The 15,012-nt window shown below is 42.1% G+C and overlaps 1 protein-coding gene across 1 annotated transcript in view; it reads left to right on the top strand.

Annotated features, from left to right (window-relative positions):
* The window catches only part of LOC121907988 (spectrin beta chain, non-erythrocytic 1-like), a 52,104-nt gene that overhangs the window by 12,549 nt on the left and 24,543 nt on the right, over nucleotides 1-15,012 (top strand). Inside the window, exons 2-5 of the mRNA XM_042427619.1 lie at nucleotides 48-268; nucleotides 9,274-9,425; nucleotides 11,055-11,228; nucleotides 14,418-14,509. Of these exons, the coding sequence (XP_042283553.1) occupies nucleotides 112-268; nucleotides 9,274-9,425; nucleotides 11,055-11,228; nucleotides 14,418-14,509 (575 nt within the window). The 5' untranslated portion in view covers nucleotides 48-111. The remainder of the gene's footprint in view (nucleotides 1-47; nucleotides 269-9,273; nucleotides 9,426-11,054; nucleotides 11,229-14,417; nucleotides 14,510-15,012) is intronic.

Below are 15,012 nucleotides of genomic sequence, written 5' to 3'. Positions count from 1 at the left end.
AACAGTCCTGCTTCCTGTCTTAACGCTGACTTCCTGTGTCCCCGCAGCGCTCGGCCTGCAGCCGCCGATGTGGACGACGTGTCTCTGCTGACGTGTCAGAGGTGAAAGGTCATGATGACGACGGTGGCCGCCGAGTACGACCACATGGAGCTGCAGCAGCAGTACAGCAGCAGCAACGACACGGTCAACAACCGCTGGGACGATGACTGGGACAACGAGAACAGCTCGGCCCGCCTCTTCGAACGCTCCCGCATCAAAGCGCTCGCAGGTAGGAACCATGCCGCCTCCAAACCCCGCCCCCAGCTCCGCCCCCAGCCCCAGCACAGCAGGTGGTTGGTGGTCAAATAAAAGCGTTGGATGTGTGAAACATAACGAGATGTTTCTGCTTCATTACAAATGTTTTCTAGCTTCTTAAATCTTATTATTTGTATTTAGGCTGTAATAATATTAAAGAGAGATGCGTCGTGATGACATCATAAATCATGTGACTGAAACGTCAATGAAGAGCTGAAAACATCAGATCTGTGTGGAGCGATGATGAGGAGACTGTAACCTTCCTCATATTTCCATCATGTTTGACTGTCGCTCCTTTTAATGACGTCATCTCGCCGTGTTTCTTCTTCTGCGGCGGTTTAACGGCAGCGACCGTTTATCTGCTGATATTCACAGCAGCAGCAGCAGGATGGAAACAAACGTTCACTCCAGTTTCTACTCAACGTGTTCTGTCAGTTCACTGAGTTGATGCAGAGCAGCGACCAGCACACGGAGGGTTAACATCATGAGTAACATTATACACAGCTTCTGTTACAGCTGCGTTATCTTTTAATATCATTTTATAATCTAATGCTGCCAAAATATTTCCAGTGTCAGGTGTGTTTTCACTGCGTCCCAATAAACAGCTGAAAAAAACTCCACATAATCACATCTGTTTAAACAGCTGAAACATTCACTGAGTAAAGGGTCTAATATATATACGTATATATATATATATATATATATGTATATATATATATATATAATACATATATAGTTTTGCTTCGTCATGATTCATTCTTGATGTTTTTATTGAGTTCTGCTGTCAGAGTTACTGAGACAAACACAACAACTTACTGAGCGTCTGCTGCTCACATGATCCTGTTATTACTGCATTCCTGAGGAGGAGGAGGAGGAGCAGGAGGAGGAGCAGGAGGAGGAGGAGGAGAAGCAGGAGGAGGAGGAGGAGGAGGAGGAGGAGGAGGAGGAGGAGGATTATTAGTCGACTTTATAAAAACTGGAATCAGAAACTATGAATCAATTATCAAGATATTTCTATCGGTGATGCAGGCGACACAATAAGAAAATAATTCAGAGTGTTTGATAGTTTCACTTAGATGCAAACCGCCATGACAGCACATAACGAATACACACGAACAAACCCGAGCGTGCTCATAAACAGCCAATCACGTCTCTGATAATGGAGCATGAACAGCCAATCACGTCTCTGATAATGGAGCATGAACAGCCAATCACGTCTCTGATAATGGAGCATGAACAGCCAATCACGTCTCTGATAATGGAGCATGAACAGCCAATCACGTCTCTGATAATGGAGCATGAACAGCCAATCACGTCTCTGATAATGGAGCATGAACAGCCAATCACGTCTCTGATAATGGAGCATGAACAGCCAATCACATCTCTGATAATGGAGCATGAACAGCCAATCACATCTCTGATAATGGAGCATGAACAGCCAATCACATCCCTGATAATGGAGCATGAACAGCCAATCACATCTCTGATAATGGAGCATGAACAGCCAATCACATCTCTGATAATGGAGCATGAACAGCCAATCACATCTCTGATAATGGAGCATGAACAGCCAATCACATCCCTGATAATGGAGCATGAACAGCCAATCACGTCTCTGATAATGGAGCATGAACAGCCAATCATTGAACAGCTGTGTTGTTGGGTTGCACCATCGACAGCGAGGAGGAGGAAAGCAGCTCTCGAGTTCTGAGCCTTTATGAATAAAGTGGTTAAAGTCGACCTTTTGTCTTTATTAAAAATGATCAATAATGATCGATTGATCATGCTACATTGTTCAGCGTTATGGCTCAGGCCTGGTTGACTGATGGATCGATGCTGTAATAGTTGTAATAGGGACCCTCAGGGACCCTCAGGGACCCTCTGGGGCCTTCGGGGACCCTCTGGGGCCTTCAGGGACCTTCAGGGGCCTTCAGGGGCCTTCAGAGACCTTCAGGGACCATCAGGGGCCTTCAGGGGCCCTCAGGGGCCCTCAGGGGCCTTCAGAGACCTTCAGGGACCGTCAGGGGCCTTCAGGGACCTTCAGGGACCTTCAGGGGCCCTCAGGGGCCTTCAGGGGCCTTCAGGGTTCAGCTCAGGTGTTCCAGGTGTGATGACACCAACAGTCATGAAACACTTCGTACCAAGAGACGAAACATCACAACCAATCTTCAGGTGAACTAACCAGACTGGATTTTGTCCTCCAGCACTTAATGAAGAATCTCTACAGGAAACAAAAACCTCCTTATTGATCTTCTACTGGTCCTTTATGCAGCCCCTCAGTTCAGCCTCTGTCTGAAACAGGCCGTTTTAGCTCCTGTCTCTTTAAGGCCCCGCCTCCTGATGAGCCCGCTCTGTTCTGATTGGTCAGCTTCAGGAAGCTTCCTCGTAAACAAACTATAGTAGCAGGATTTCACTTCTTCTTCTTCTTCTTTACTCCAAATGTCAACTTCTCAGATCCATCCGTACATGTAGAGCTGAACCCTGGGTTTCGTCTTGCAGGCGTCGCTACAAACGTTCACCTCAACTTTCTCGTCGGGAAAAAACATTTAGTGAAAATCACTCGTGTGAGGACGTTTGTCATTTCAGTTTTTTTATATTGCAAAAGAATTTATAAGTTCTGTGATTGGATGTTTGTTGCCGAAGTGCATCCTGGGAGTCGTAGTTGACTTCTCCCCACAGACTTTAGCTTTTAGATGTTTGTTGATGATTCAACCAGCAGAAAGTCAGGTTTATGATATTGATTTTGGGTCAATCAGTGATCAGAGTGTGTGCGTGTGTGTGTGTGTGTGTGTGTGTCTGCAGGATGTTTGTTTCTGGTTTCCTCTCCGTCCGTCAGGAATGTTGAAGGAACAATGAAGGGAAACACACACACCTCCCCTCCCCCCTCTCACACCCCTGATGACATCATCGTCACGCTGTAACGTCATTGGCTGAATTCCAACCTTTTGCACCCCTCCCCACCCCAAAATACACACACACACACACACACACACACACACAAAGGACATCCTGTGTCCAGACGGCAGGGTGACGATCTGTAGTTTAAACTCTGAAATATCTTCTATTAAATATCAGATTTAAAGCTGAAACAGGAAGATTAACACTCAGTGTGTGTGTGTGTGTGTGTGTGTGTGTGTGTGTTTGTGTGTGTGTGTGTGTCGGGGGTTTGAATGGTTTCTGGAGGGAAACAGAGAACAATCAGCAGCATGTAGTCGTCACTGCTGCCTTGCTTCATGTCCTGGGCAGGGCCAGACACACACACACACACACACACACACACACACACGCTGCGCTCGCCGTCCTGCGACCGTCTCTCTGACCTCTGGACTCTTTTTTTTCTTTCGTCTCCCGACAACACATTTCACCGTGAACACGAGGACGTCTTCTGTCTGCTGTTATTCAGCTTCTGCGATTTTAAAAACTCTCAAACCAAACATCATTTTTCTGATTTTTTGCTTCTTAAATTTGTTTTAATAATCAGTTTTCATCCTCTGGAAGATATTTCTTTCTTCTTCTTCTTCTTCTTGGTTTCTCAGAGGAAAACGTTGCTTCTTTTTACTGAACTCGAGGATCAAATCGTTCTGTTTCTGCACCGATCCTGAGAGCGATGATCGTGTCGGTGGGCTGATTTCTTCTTCAGGACTTTATTATTTATCTCGTGGGTGTATTTCTGTTAAACCTCTGGATGGAGGTGGAGTGGGCGTCGGCGGATCCGGCGCAGCAGCCGTTCAACTACAACCAGCTGGAGGGTCGATTCAAGCAGCTGCAAGGTAAGAAGAGAAGAAGAAGAAGAAAGAAAGAAAGAAAGTGTAGTTTATTATCAGCAGCAGCACAGAGGTGGTGAGAGGTCAGAGGTCACAGCAGCAGAGAGGAGAGAAATGTTGGTTTGAGGAGAAAGAAGCTGATGGAAGAGAGAGGAAGGATGTTTCTCGCCGTCTTTGTGTCGTATAAGAAAGAAAAAGTCGATGTGGCTCAAACGTGAATATTAGCAGATAAACAGCTTTTGGCGCTAATTCTCCAGTCGGTGCCATTAAACACGAGACACGACGAGATGACGTCATTAAAGCACTGATATAAAAACACGTTTCATGATTTGACGTGCGTCGAACGCGGTCGCCATATTGGTGCAGTCAACGGTCACCGCGCCGTCCGTTAGATGTTAGCAGAGTTATCGTGTGTCTGTACGGCTCAACAGTCCAGTTTATTTCAATAATTAATACAATGACAACAAGCAACCCGGCGGCTTTATAACAACATGATAGATCAGAGGTTCCCAACCTTTTTTGCGCTACGGACCGGCGGCGGATAAACACGACAAACTAAAATGATACGAAAATATAATAATAAACCTGAATCCACTGTCTACTCGTATGCAACTTTATCAGCAGCGTCCTCGTAACATTGCGCCAACAACATAACACGAGTAACATCCTCTCTGCCCCCCTAACGCTCTCTGGTCGCTATGGTAACGTTTAAACATGCCTTCAAAATAGAGGTACACCGCAAAAACAAATATAAAGTGCATGAAAAATAGAACTCGACATAACGCTGAATCAGTGGGAGCCCTGAGCTGGTTTCTCTGCCACGAGACGTCCCGTCTATATCAGATAGGATGTTGGAAATGGCAGCAGGGTTTTCAGACTTTAATCCATCGGGTCATTTTTCAAAATAAAACGTCGTTCAGACTTAGATAATAAATAAAATGGAAATAATGTAAGTTATTTAATTAATGACCTACAGACCGGTCCACGGCCCGGGGGTTGGGACCACTGTAATAGAACAAAAAGATAAATAATTTACAGGTGATGTTGCCTGATGGAGCCGGCGTGTTTGGCTTCCAGCTGATTAGATCCGAACCAGTAACTGAATTTCATTCCAGTAAGTGTCCGATTCCTCTTCCGATCTCGTCACGCCTGCTGATATATCAGCATGGATGAAAGAACCTTCATCTTCATCCTTCATCTCAACCTCTCTAAGACCGAACTCCTCGTCATCTCAGCCAGTCCTTCAGCACAACAAAACATCAGCATCAAGCTGGAATCAACCAGCTCATTCAGACCTTTAAGGTCCACGTGGCCTCAGTCGCTCGGTCGTGTCGATTTTTCCTGTAAAACATCAGGAAGATCAGACTCTACGTGTCTGAACATGCAGCACAACTCCTGCTACAGGCTGCAGCTCCTTACTGGCAGGAGCATCCACCTTCAAACCTCTGCAGATGATCCAGAATGGGCTGGTGCATCTGGTCTTCAACTAGCCCAGAACAGCACGTCACCCTGCTGTTCATCTCCCTCCACATCAAATTCAAAAGCCTGACACTTGCTTACAAAACAGCAACTAAAACACCTGAACTCCCTCATTCAGGTCTACACTCCCCCCCGCCACTACGCTCTGCCAATGAAAGGCTGCTGGTACCACAACAGGACCCTCAGTCACCAGCTGGACTCTCCTCCTCCGTAGTTCCCCGCTGGTGGAACCAGTAACCAGACTCTGTTCGATCTGCAGAGTCCCTCTCAGTCTTTAAGAGAAGACTAAAGACCCAGCGATTATCTTTGCACCTGATGGACTTATGATACAACATATTATCCACCTCTGGTCACTTCCTGTTGGCTCCCATCAGATGACTCTTACTGGTGTTGTTCTCCTGACTGGATATCAGCTCATCATGTGTTGCGTCACTTCAGATAAAAAGCTGCTAAATGAAACTGTAACACTAATAATTAACCTCCATCCTGTTAATTTGTCATATTTATAACAAACCAAAGTTCATGGAAATCAGTTCAGAATTAAAGGAGTCGCAGTGGATCCAATATGGCCGCCAAACAGACGCGTAGCTGCAACATACGGCGACAGTCAAAGCTCAAAAACGTGATGGAAATATGACGTTTCTGTTAGTTTCATGTGTTGATGTGAGGAAGGTTACAGTCTCCTCATCATCATCGCTCATCACACACCTGATGTGGGTTTGTGGGTCAGTGTGGAGCAGCTCACCTGTTCTGCAGGAACAGCTGTTTACTGGCAGCCAGCAGCATCTTAAAGAGGCAGGAATCATCTTTACTGAGCATCAGGGATGATTGTTGCTACGTCCTTCAGAAGGTCTGAACAGAAGGACGAGACCAGAAAACATGAAAACATGAAAACATGAGCTGTGATTCCTCTTCAGTCCCTCCAGCAGCGCAGCTGGCTGCCGGTTTGTCAGGCGTTCAGCCACATGTCTTCAGTTATTTCAGTGTCCATTGTTGCTTCACATAGTCTGCAGTGTCTTTATATAACTTTCAGCTCATAAGACCTTCATTAATATATGAATAACAATTATTGATTAGAACCTTTTACCTTCATACAGAAAGAATCACAAAGCTGTTAATACCTTATTAAAGTCCTGCAACCAACTCATATGCCTGACATGAATTATCAACATTATTAAGCTCCTGTTTTTAAGGACGTTTTATAATAGAAGTGATGCCAGAATAGAGTCGTTGTCTGGATCAGTGATCATGTGATGCTGCTGGCCGTCTCAGCAATTTAACCATCAGACATATTATATCAGAAATATATTATTATATCTGAATATCGCCTAAGGGTGAGGACCCTATTGTTTTTCGTGTGTTTCTTTCTTTCTTTCTTTCTTATTACGCCATTAAACCCTAAATTTGACCCCCTAAACATGCTCAAAAACTCACCAAATTTGGCACGCACATCAGGTCTGGTGAAAAATTTGATAAAATGTAAACATTAACCCCTAAAGTGCCAAAATGTGCTCTCTAGCGCCACCTATGTAACTAAAATGGCCGCTACGGCCCGTAGGAATGTTGTAGAGAGTTCAAACCAAAACTCAATTATTCGTCTCATCAAGACCTACAAATCATACACTGACACCCCTGACCTAAATCCAACAGGAAGTCCGTAATTAGCCTTTCAAAATAAGACTTTGTCCCAATTTTGGCACCTGAACAAACACTATCTCCTCCGAAGGTGTTAATGGTATCGGCTTCACACTTTAATACATGACTTATGAAAAAAGTTGTTAAAAACTTTGTAATAACTCGAACGGTTTGGATTTTATAAGCTCTGAAAGTTGCAGTGCCACATCACCCTTACAATGTAAACCAATGGGGAGGCAATCTATGGGCATGAACTTTGTGTCAAACAGAGGCTTCTGACGTCTAAACTATAAGTCTGACCACTTTCAAACCTGTATCAATGGATTCACCATGAAATTTCCTTCTAAAAAATATGATTTTTAATGTAAGATTTGGCCAAAGTCATGGGATTTATGAGGATATTTCACAAGAAGCGTACTCTAAAATCCTCCTCTCCAACTGCTCCTGGTGATGTCACTCCCTCAGTGCTGTGAAACATTCCGCAATACACACTCATTATAAAATCACAGGAGGAGCAAGAAAAGACTTTAAAACTCACACTCTAATATCTCAAAAACAATAAAAGATAGAAAAAACATGTAAATTCAAGATTTGTAGGTCAAAGTCTCGTGACTCATTTAAAGTTCAAATGAAGTTTGTATCTAAAACTATGTGGAAGCAGTAAATGTTCAAAAAGGTGTGGGTTCACTCACACTCTCCATTCAAATATATGAGTATTTTTCTGTCCAGCTGCAGTTACTTATTGTCTCTACACACCTGACAGTACACATGTCAATCAAACTTTCAAAATAAAAGCACACCACACTTGATCTGATCCCGAAGGGCCAGAGTGCGAGGTCGCGACCAACGCTGCTCGCAGCTTTAATTATATCAGAAATATATGATCCCACTGACTGGCCATCTGGAATATTTCAAGCAACGACTGGTGTGTCTGTTAAAGATACTGTAACTGGGTTACACCAGTATATTATTGATTACACCAGTAAATACATTGGTTGCGTTGTGTAAACTGTGTCTGAGGTAAAACTATAATAATGATGTTTATTGTTGTTAATTAATAATCAATAACTGTGTCAGATCTCTTGATGCCAGTGAAAGTTATATCTGCAGCGAGTTCCTCCTCGCGGCGTCCACGCCTCTGTGTGTCTGCAGCAGGATGTTGAATTGGTGGAAGTGGACGGCGACCTTTGACCTCTGCGGCTTCGGCTGGCGGTCGTTAACGTTTAATCCGTTTTACTGCTGAACACACACAGACTCTGTGTGTAGCACCATAAACCTGCACGGATCATTGATCACAGCGAACAGAAACAAAGTGTAAACAATAAGAGTGAAAGGATTCAGCGACAGGATGACTGTAACGACACGTCCGCCATCACGCTGTCGTCCGGTCATGTGATCACTGCTGCACAACATGAAGGATCAATGTTTCTGTTCGTCACATCAATAACGGCAGTGAAATACTTTATAATATCAGAATGACTCAAGTATAACTTTAAGTTCTGAAGCTGCAGGTTTATTGATATTGAATATGTAATCAATACAGACTGAAGACAGAGAAATAATATAAACTGCTGCAGGAACATTTAAAAATATTACAGTAAAGTCAGGAACTAAAACCTCAGACTGAGCATGCTCAGTAGCTGACAGTCAGGTCACACACTGATCCATCAATAATCAATATGTCTCCTGTCTGTGGGCGGAGTCAGGAGCGAAAAAAAAGTTTTAAACATTTTTAAATATTAAAGTAAGAAACAGGATTCGTGGCTCCTGATTGGCTCCCTGCTGATGAAGGAAACGTCGTCTCCGCTGGTGAATTCATTCATTACGCTGCGTATCCTTCCTGCTTCCTGCAGGTCAGAGGTCAAACACCCAAAATAACTTCATGCTGCATGAAACACATGACATCACTTCCTGCTGATATCATTATCTCTTGATGTCCGTCAACAATAAACCTCCAATAATCCACTTAGAAACCAGAGAAGAAGAACATCTGGAGTCAGTTTACATCAACATGGTTCAACACGGGAAACATATTCAAACATACCATCTGTGTGTGTGTGTGTGTGTGTGTGTGTGTGTGTGTGTGTGTGTGTGTGTGCAGATGAGCGCGAGGCGGTGCAGAAGAAGACCTTCACTAAGTGGGTGAACTCTCACCTGTCCAGAGTCTCCTGCAGGATCACAGATCTCTACATGGACCTGAGAGACGGACGCATGCTGATCAAACTGCTGGAGGTCCTATCAGGAGAGAGACTGGTAACACACACACACACACACACACACACACACACACACACACACACACAGTAACACACACACACACACACACACACACACACAGTAACACACACACACACACACACAGACACACACACACACATAGTAACACTCTCACACACACACACACACACACATAGTAACACACACACACACACACACACACACATAGTAACACTCTCACACACAGACACACACACACACACACACACACATAGTAACACTCTCACACACACACACACACACACAGTAACACACACACACACACACACACATAGTAACACACACACACACACACACACACACACACACACAGTAACACACACACACACACAGTAACACACACACACACACACACACACACACACACAGTAACACACACACACACACACACACACATAGTAACACACACACACACACAGTAACACACACACACATATAGTAACACACACACACACACACACACACATAGTAACACTCTCACACACACACACACACACACAGTAACACACACACACACACACACACACACATAGTAACACACACACACACACACACACACACACACATAGTAACACACACACACACACAGTAACACACACACACACACACACACACACACACACAGTAACACACACACACACACACACACACATAGTAACACACACACACACACAGTAACACACACACACATATAGTAACACACACACACACACACACACACACACATATAGTAACACACACACACAGTAACACACACACACATATAGTAACACACACACACACACACACACACACACACACACACACACACACACACACACACAGTAATACACACACACACACACACACACACACAGTAATACACACACACACACACACACACACACACAGTAACACACACACACATAGTAACACACACACACACACACACACACAGTAATACACACACACACACACACACAGTAACACACACACACACACACACACACACACACACACACACACAGTAATACACACACACACACACACATAGTAACACACACACACACACACACACACACACACACACAGTAACACACACACACACACACACGTTTAAACGACAGTAAGTAAAGTAACGGCGGCTGTCCGGGAGGATCTTGAACCAGGTGTGTCTCCACTTCCTGTTTTCCCTGCTGAAACGTGGAGCGCGTTGACGAGTCGGAGCGCGAGCTGGATCCAGATGTGTCGGTGGTCTGGCTGCGGTCCAGCTGCTGCCTCCCTTTCCTGCAGACCAAGGACACTTCGCCGCTCGCTCACTTCTGCGCCGCATTCAGGGCCAGGAAGACGCTCCAGTTTCTCCACTTCCTGTTAAACCTCGAGTCTGGTTTTTCATGAACGTAACCGTGTTAAAGTCCTCTTGAAGGAGGTTTTATTGCAGACTGCCAGTAGACCACGCCCCCCCAGGACTGTTTGTGTTATTGCAGCCATCTAGTGGACGTCAGAGGAACTGCAGCTGGAAACACGTTTCCTCCAGCTCAGTTTCTTCTTCTAAAACCTTTTAAAGCAGCGTCCTGACCGTGTTGCCGCTTCTTCTTCTTCTTCTTCTTCTTCTTTTACATTAAGCCGAAGCCGACTAAAGGTCGGATGCGGATCCACTGCCTGGAGAACGTGGACAAAGCTCTGCAGTTCCTGAAGGAGCAGCGGGTTCACCTGGAGAACATGGGCTCCCACGACATCGTCGACGGAAACCACCGACTCACGCTGGGCCTCATCTGGACCATCATCCTCCGCTTCCAGGTAACGCGCTGATAAGACGTTTATCAGCTTTATTGATCATTAATAATCAGTATGTAAACAGTTATATATAAGCAGATAAAGTGTTTATTACTGTTCAGTATTTATAATAACTGTCCTACGAAGACATTTATATCATCACAGCGTCGTTCATGATCTGTTTACACACAGGAGGAGTTAAAGTTATTGATTAATACATTAATAAACACTTATAGAGTCATTAACCATTAAATCTATAGACTGATTATTAATGATAAACAGATTTAAAGTCAGTGTTACGGAAGACGAGAATGAACAAAAACAAATAAAATTAATAAATAAAAAGAACTTTGTATTAAAGAAACTTTATTATTATAATAATTATTATATAATTAACTATTGAGAAATGAACAAATAATTAACAATAATTAATAATAACAGCTCATATTAATTAATTACTGTAATGTTTCTACTTGATTGACTTTAACTCTGGTCTGGGTTCGTACGGTGGCCCTGAGGTGCAAAAAACAACATCATCAAAAATCATGTTAATAAATATATTAAAAATATAGAATATAACTATGAAATATTCAGTTAATTCAGCTCATTATAATAAAATGTTATTTTTCATCCTGGTTCTGTTTGATTATTCAGACTGAAGCAACAGCCAATCACACGACTCGCTCTGACTCTCTGATGGAAAGTGTTGAATGTTGGTGTAAACTCATTTCATTATAATGAGCTGAGGTTTAAACATCTATTTCATGGTTTTTATATATATATATCATCTGTATTTACTGGTTTAATTGTTTATTTCATTGTATTTATTGATTTAATATTGATCAGTTTGTGTTTCCGTAGCTGACAGCATGGCTACGGAGAGCGTATAGAGACTGTGTTTTCTACAATGTTGCTGTGTTTTGTCCCTTTAGGCCACCGTACAGTTAGTTTAGCACATAACACTCGTTTATGTCCTAAAATGTTGAACTTTTCCTTTAAAGAGTCACTAAACCGTCCGAGAAACACTGACGTTCACTTCCTGTTTAACCTCAACAACATAAACACATTTAATACACCGTAAAGAGACCTAAATAACATCTATTATTATTAATATTAATAGATATTACTGGAAACTAAATGTTAAATGTCTTTGTGGTTAAAACTGAGACACAGTTTTTCACAAATAAAACTTTATTGTGAAATTCATTTCAGCAATAAATTCATCAGTTGTAACAAGACGAGTCAGTTAAATTAATTTTTGAAAGCAGAAATATCAAAAGTTCGCAGCTTCTCAACTCTGATGAATTACTGCTTTTCTTTTTTTCTATCTTGAATATTTTTGGATTTTTTGACTTGATCAGACAAAACAACTTTAAGAGCTTTATAACAGGCATCTTTCATTATCTTTTAAAGATTAACTGAGAAAATAATCATTAGTTGTATCCAAAAACAAAACATATTATTATATATATTATATTAAAGAACCACAAACATAAAATCCATAATTAAATGAAGTGTTTTTTACTAAATACTTCCTGACTTTAGACGAACACAGACTCCGCCCCTTCAGCCCAGTCTGGCCTGTGATTGGTCGAGGTCATCAGTGTCAGTTATTTACCAGCTCAGGTTAAAGTCCAGACTGCTTCGGATTTTACCAGCAGCAGACCGTCGTCATGGAGACCCAGTCTGGTCTGGACCTTTGACCCCGAGGAATCCCCCCCTCGGAGGTTTATGACCTCACACAGGCTCCACCAATCAGATCTCAGCAAACGGTCTCTGAAACCTGAGACCCTGAACTCAAACTGAGGCGGACGCGCGGCGCCTGACAGGCTGAATTTAGGGCAAACAGATACGGAGAGTAATTAGTGTCAATAGTGATCCACAAATAAAAACAACAGGATTTTTTTCACGTCTTCTGATCCACCGACGCGTGTTGTGTTCAAGTGCTGCTGGAAAACTGAAAGTCACATTCATGTGCAATCTATGTGTGGGGAAAAAAGCTGATTACGATTATTTTCATTAACAATTAATCTGTTAATTATTTTCTCAATTAATTGATTAGTTGTTTGGTCCATAAAATGTCAGATAATGGTGAAAAATGTGGATCAGTGTTTCCTAAAGATCTTCAGTTTACTGTCAGAGACTAAAGAAACCAGAAAAATATTCACATTTAAGTAGAACACTGACGTTTATTCAATGTGAATAAACAGAATTTATTTACAAACCATTTATAAATTTATTTGTGGATCATAAAATACACGAGTCATTAATATTGACACTAATTGCCTCCATAAGTATGTTTCTCATTTATTCACTGTTTATACCAGAATCAGTTCAAGATCATCGTCACTTTAATTAGAAGTAATTACATCACGTTATAATCGTTGCAGAGTTTATTGGAGAATTTGATCAGAGAACTTATGAAGGTAATTTATGTACATGACAGATTAGACTCGTCATTGTGTTCGTTTAAAAAAGAAAGACTGAAGATGAAGATGAAGATCTTCCTTCAGTCAGTCTGACGTGTCTTCATGTCTAAACATAAAAACATTTCATTTGTCTTAAAGGACGAGTTCACAATGTTTCCAGTCAGTCTTCAAATGAACATTAAAGCTGTTTCCTCCTGTTCATACTGACCATTAGAAGATCCCTTCATAATGACCTTACAATGGAAGTGATGGAGGACAAAATCCACAGTCTGAAGCTAATATGAAGCTTCAGCATCCAAATGAGTCAAATCAAGTAGATATCTTTCAACGTTACAGTCTTTTTAGTGCCAAAGTTCCTCTTTTTGTTACTATACTTCCACCTGCAGCTCAACAGGGAAACACTGTCCGAGGAAACACAAAGAGGGAATTTGATGCTAAAAAGACTGTAAATGTGTCAGATATCCACTTGATATGACTAACTCAGACTGCTGAAGCTGAATAGAAGCTTCACACAGACTTTTACCTGCATTGAAAACACATTTGAAGGATCTTTAATATCCAGTATGAACAGGAGGAATGATTACAGACACCTGACTGCTGGTTTAACACACTGGGGACACTGGGAACACTGGGAACTGGTCCTTTAATGTAGTTTAATTTAAAAGTGTCTGACTGACTGAAGTACAGGTGGTAGTGTGACTCTAATGTGTGTGTGTGTGTGTGTGTGTGTGTGTGTGTGTGTGTGTGTGTGTGTGTGTGTGTGTGTGTGTGTGTGTGTGTTCAGATCCAGGACATCAGTGTAGAGACTGAAGACAACAAGGAGAAGAGATCAGCCAAAGATGCTCTGCTGCTCTGGTGTCAGATGAAGACGGCCGGGTGAGACTGATATTAATTAATTACTAATATTAGTACTGATACTACTAGTACTACTTATACTAGTACTGATACTACTAGTACTACTTATACTAGTACTGATACCACTAGTGCTACTTATACTAGTACTGATACTACTAGTACTACTTATACTAGTACTGATACCACTAGTGCTACTTATACTAGTACTGATACTACTAGTGCTTCTAATATTAGTACGGATGCTAGTATTACTAATACTACTAGTACTACTAATATTAGTGCTGAGACTAGTACTACTAATACTAGTACTGATACTGCTAGTATTACTAATATTAGTACGGATGCTAGTATTACTAATACTACTAGTACTACTAATATTAGTGCTGAGACTATTACTACTAATACTAGTACTGATACTACTAGTATTACTAATATTAGTATGGATGCTAGTACTACTAATACTACTAGTACTACTAATATTAGTGCTGAGACTAGTACTACTAATACTAGTACTGATACTGGTA

This window comes from Thunnus maccoyii, chromosome 2 (genome assembly GCF_910596095.1).
Source record: "Thunnus maccoyii chromosome 2, fThuMac1.1, whole genome shotgun sequence".
Taxonomy (NCBI): domain Eukaryota; kingdom Metazoa; phylum Chordata; class Actinopteri; order Scombriformes; family Scombridae; genus Thunnus; species Thunnus maccoyii.
The sequence above is the reverse complement of the archived record's forward strand: the minus strand, read 5'-3'. Positions and strand labels throughout refer to the sequence as shown.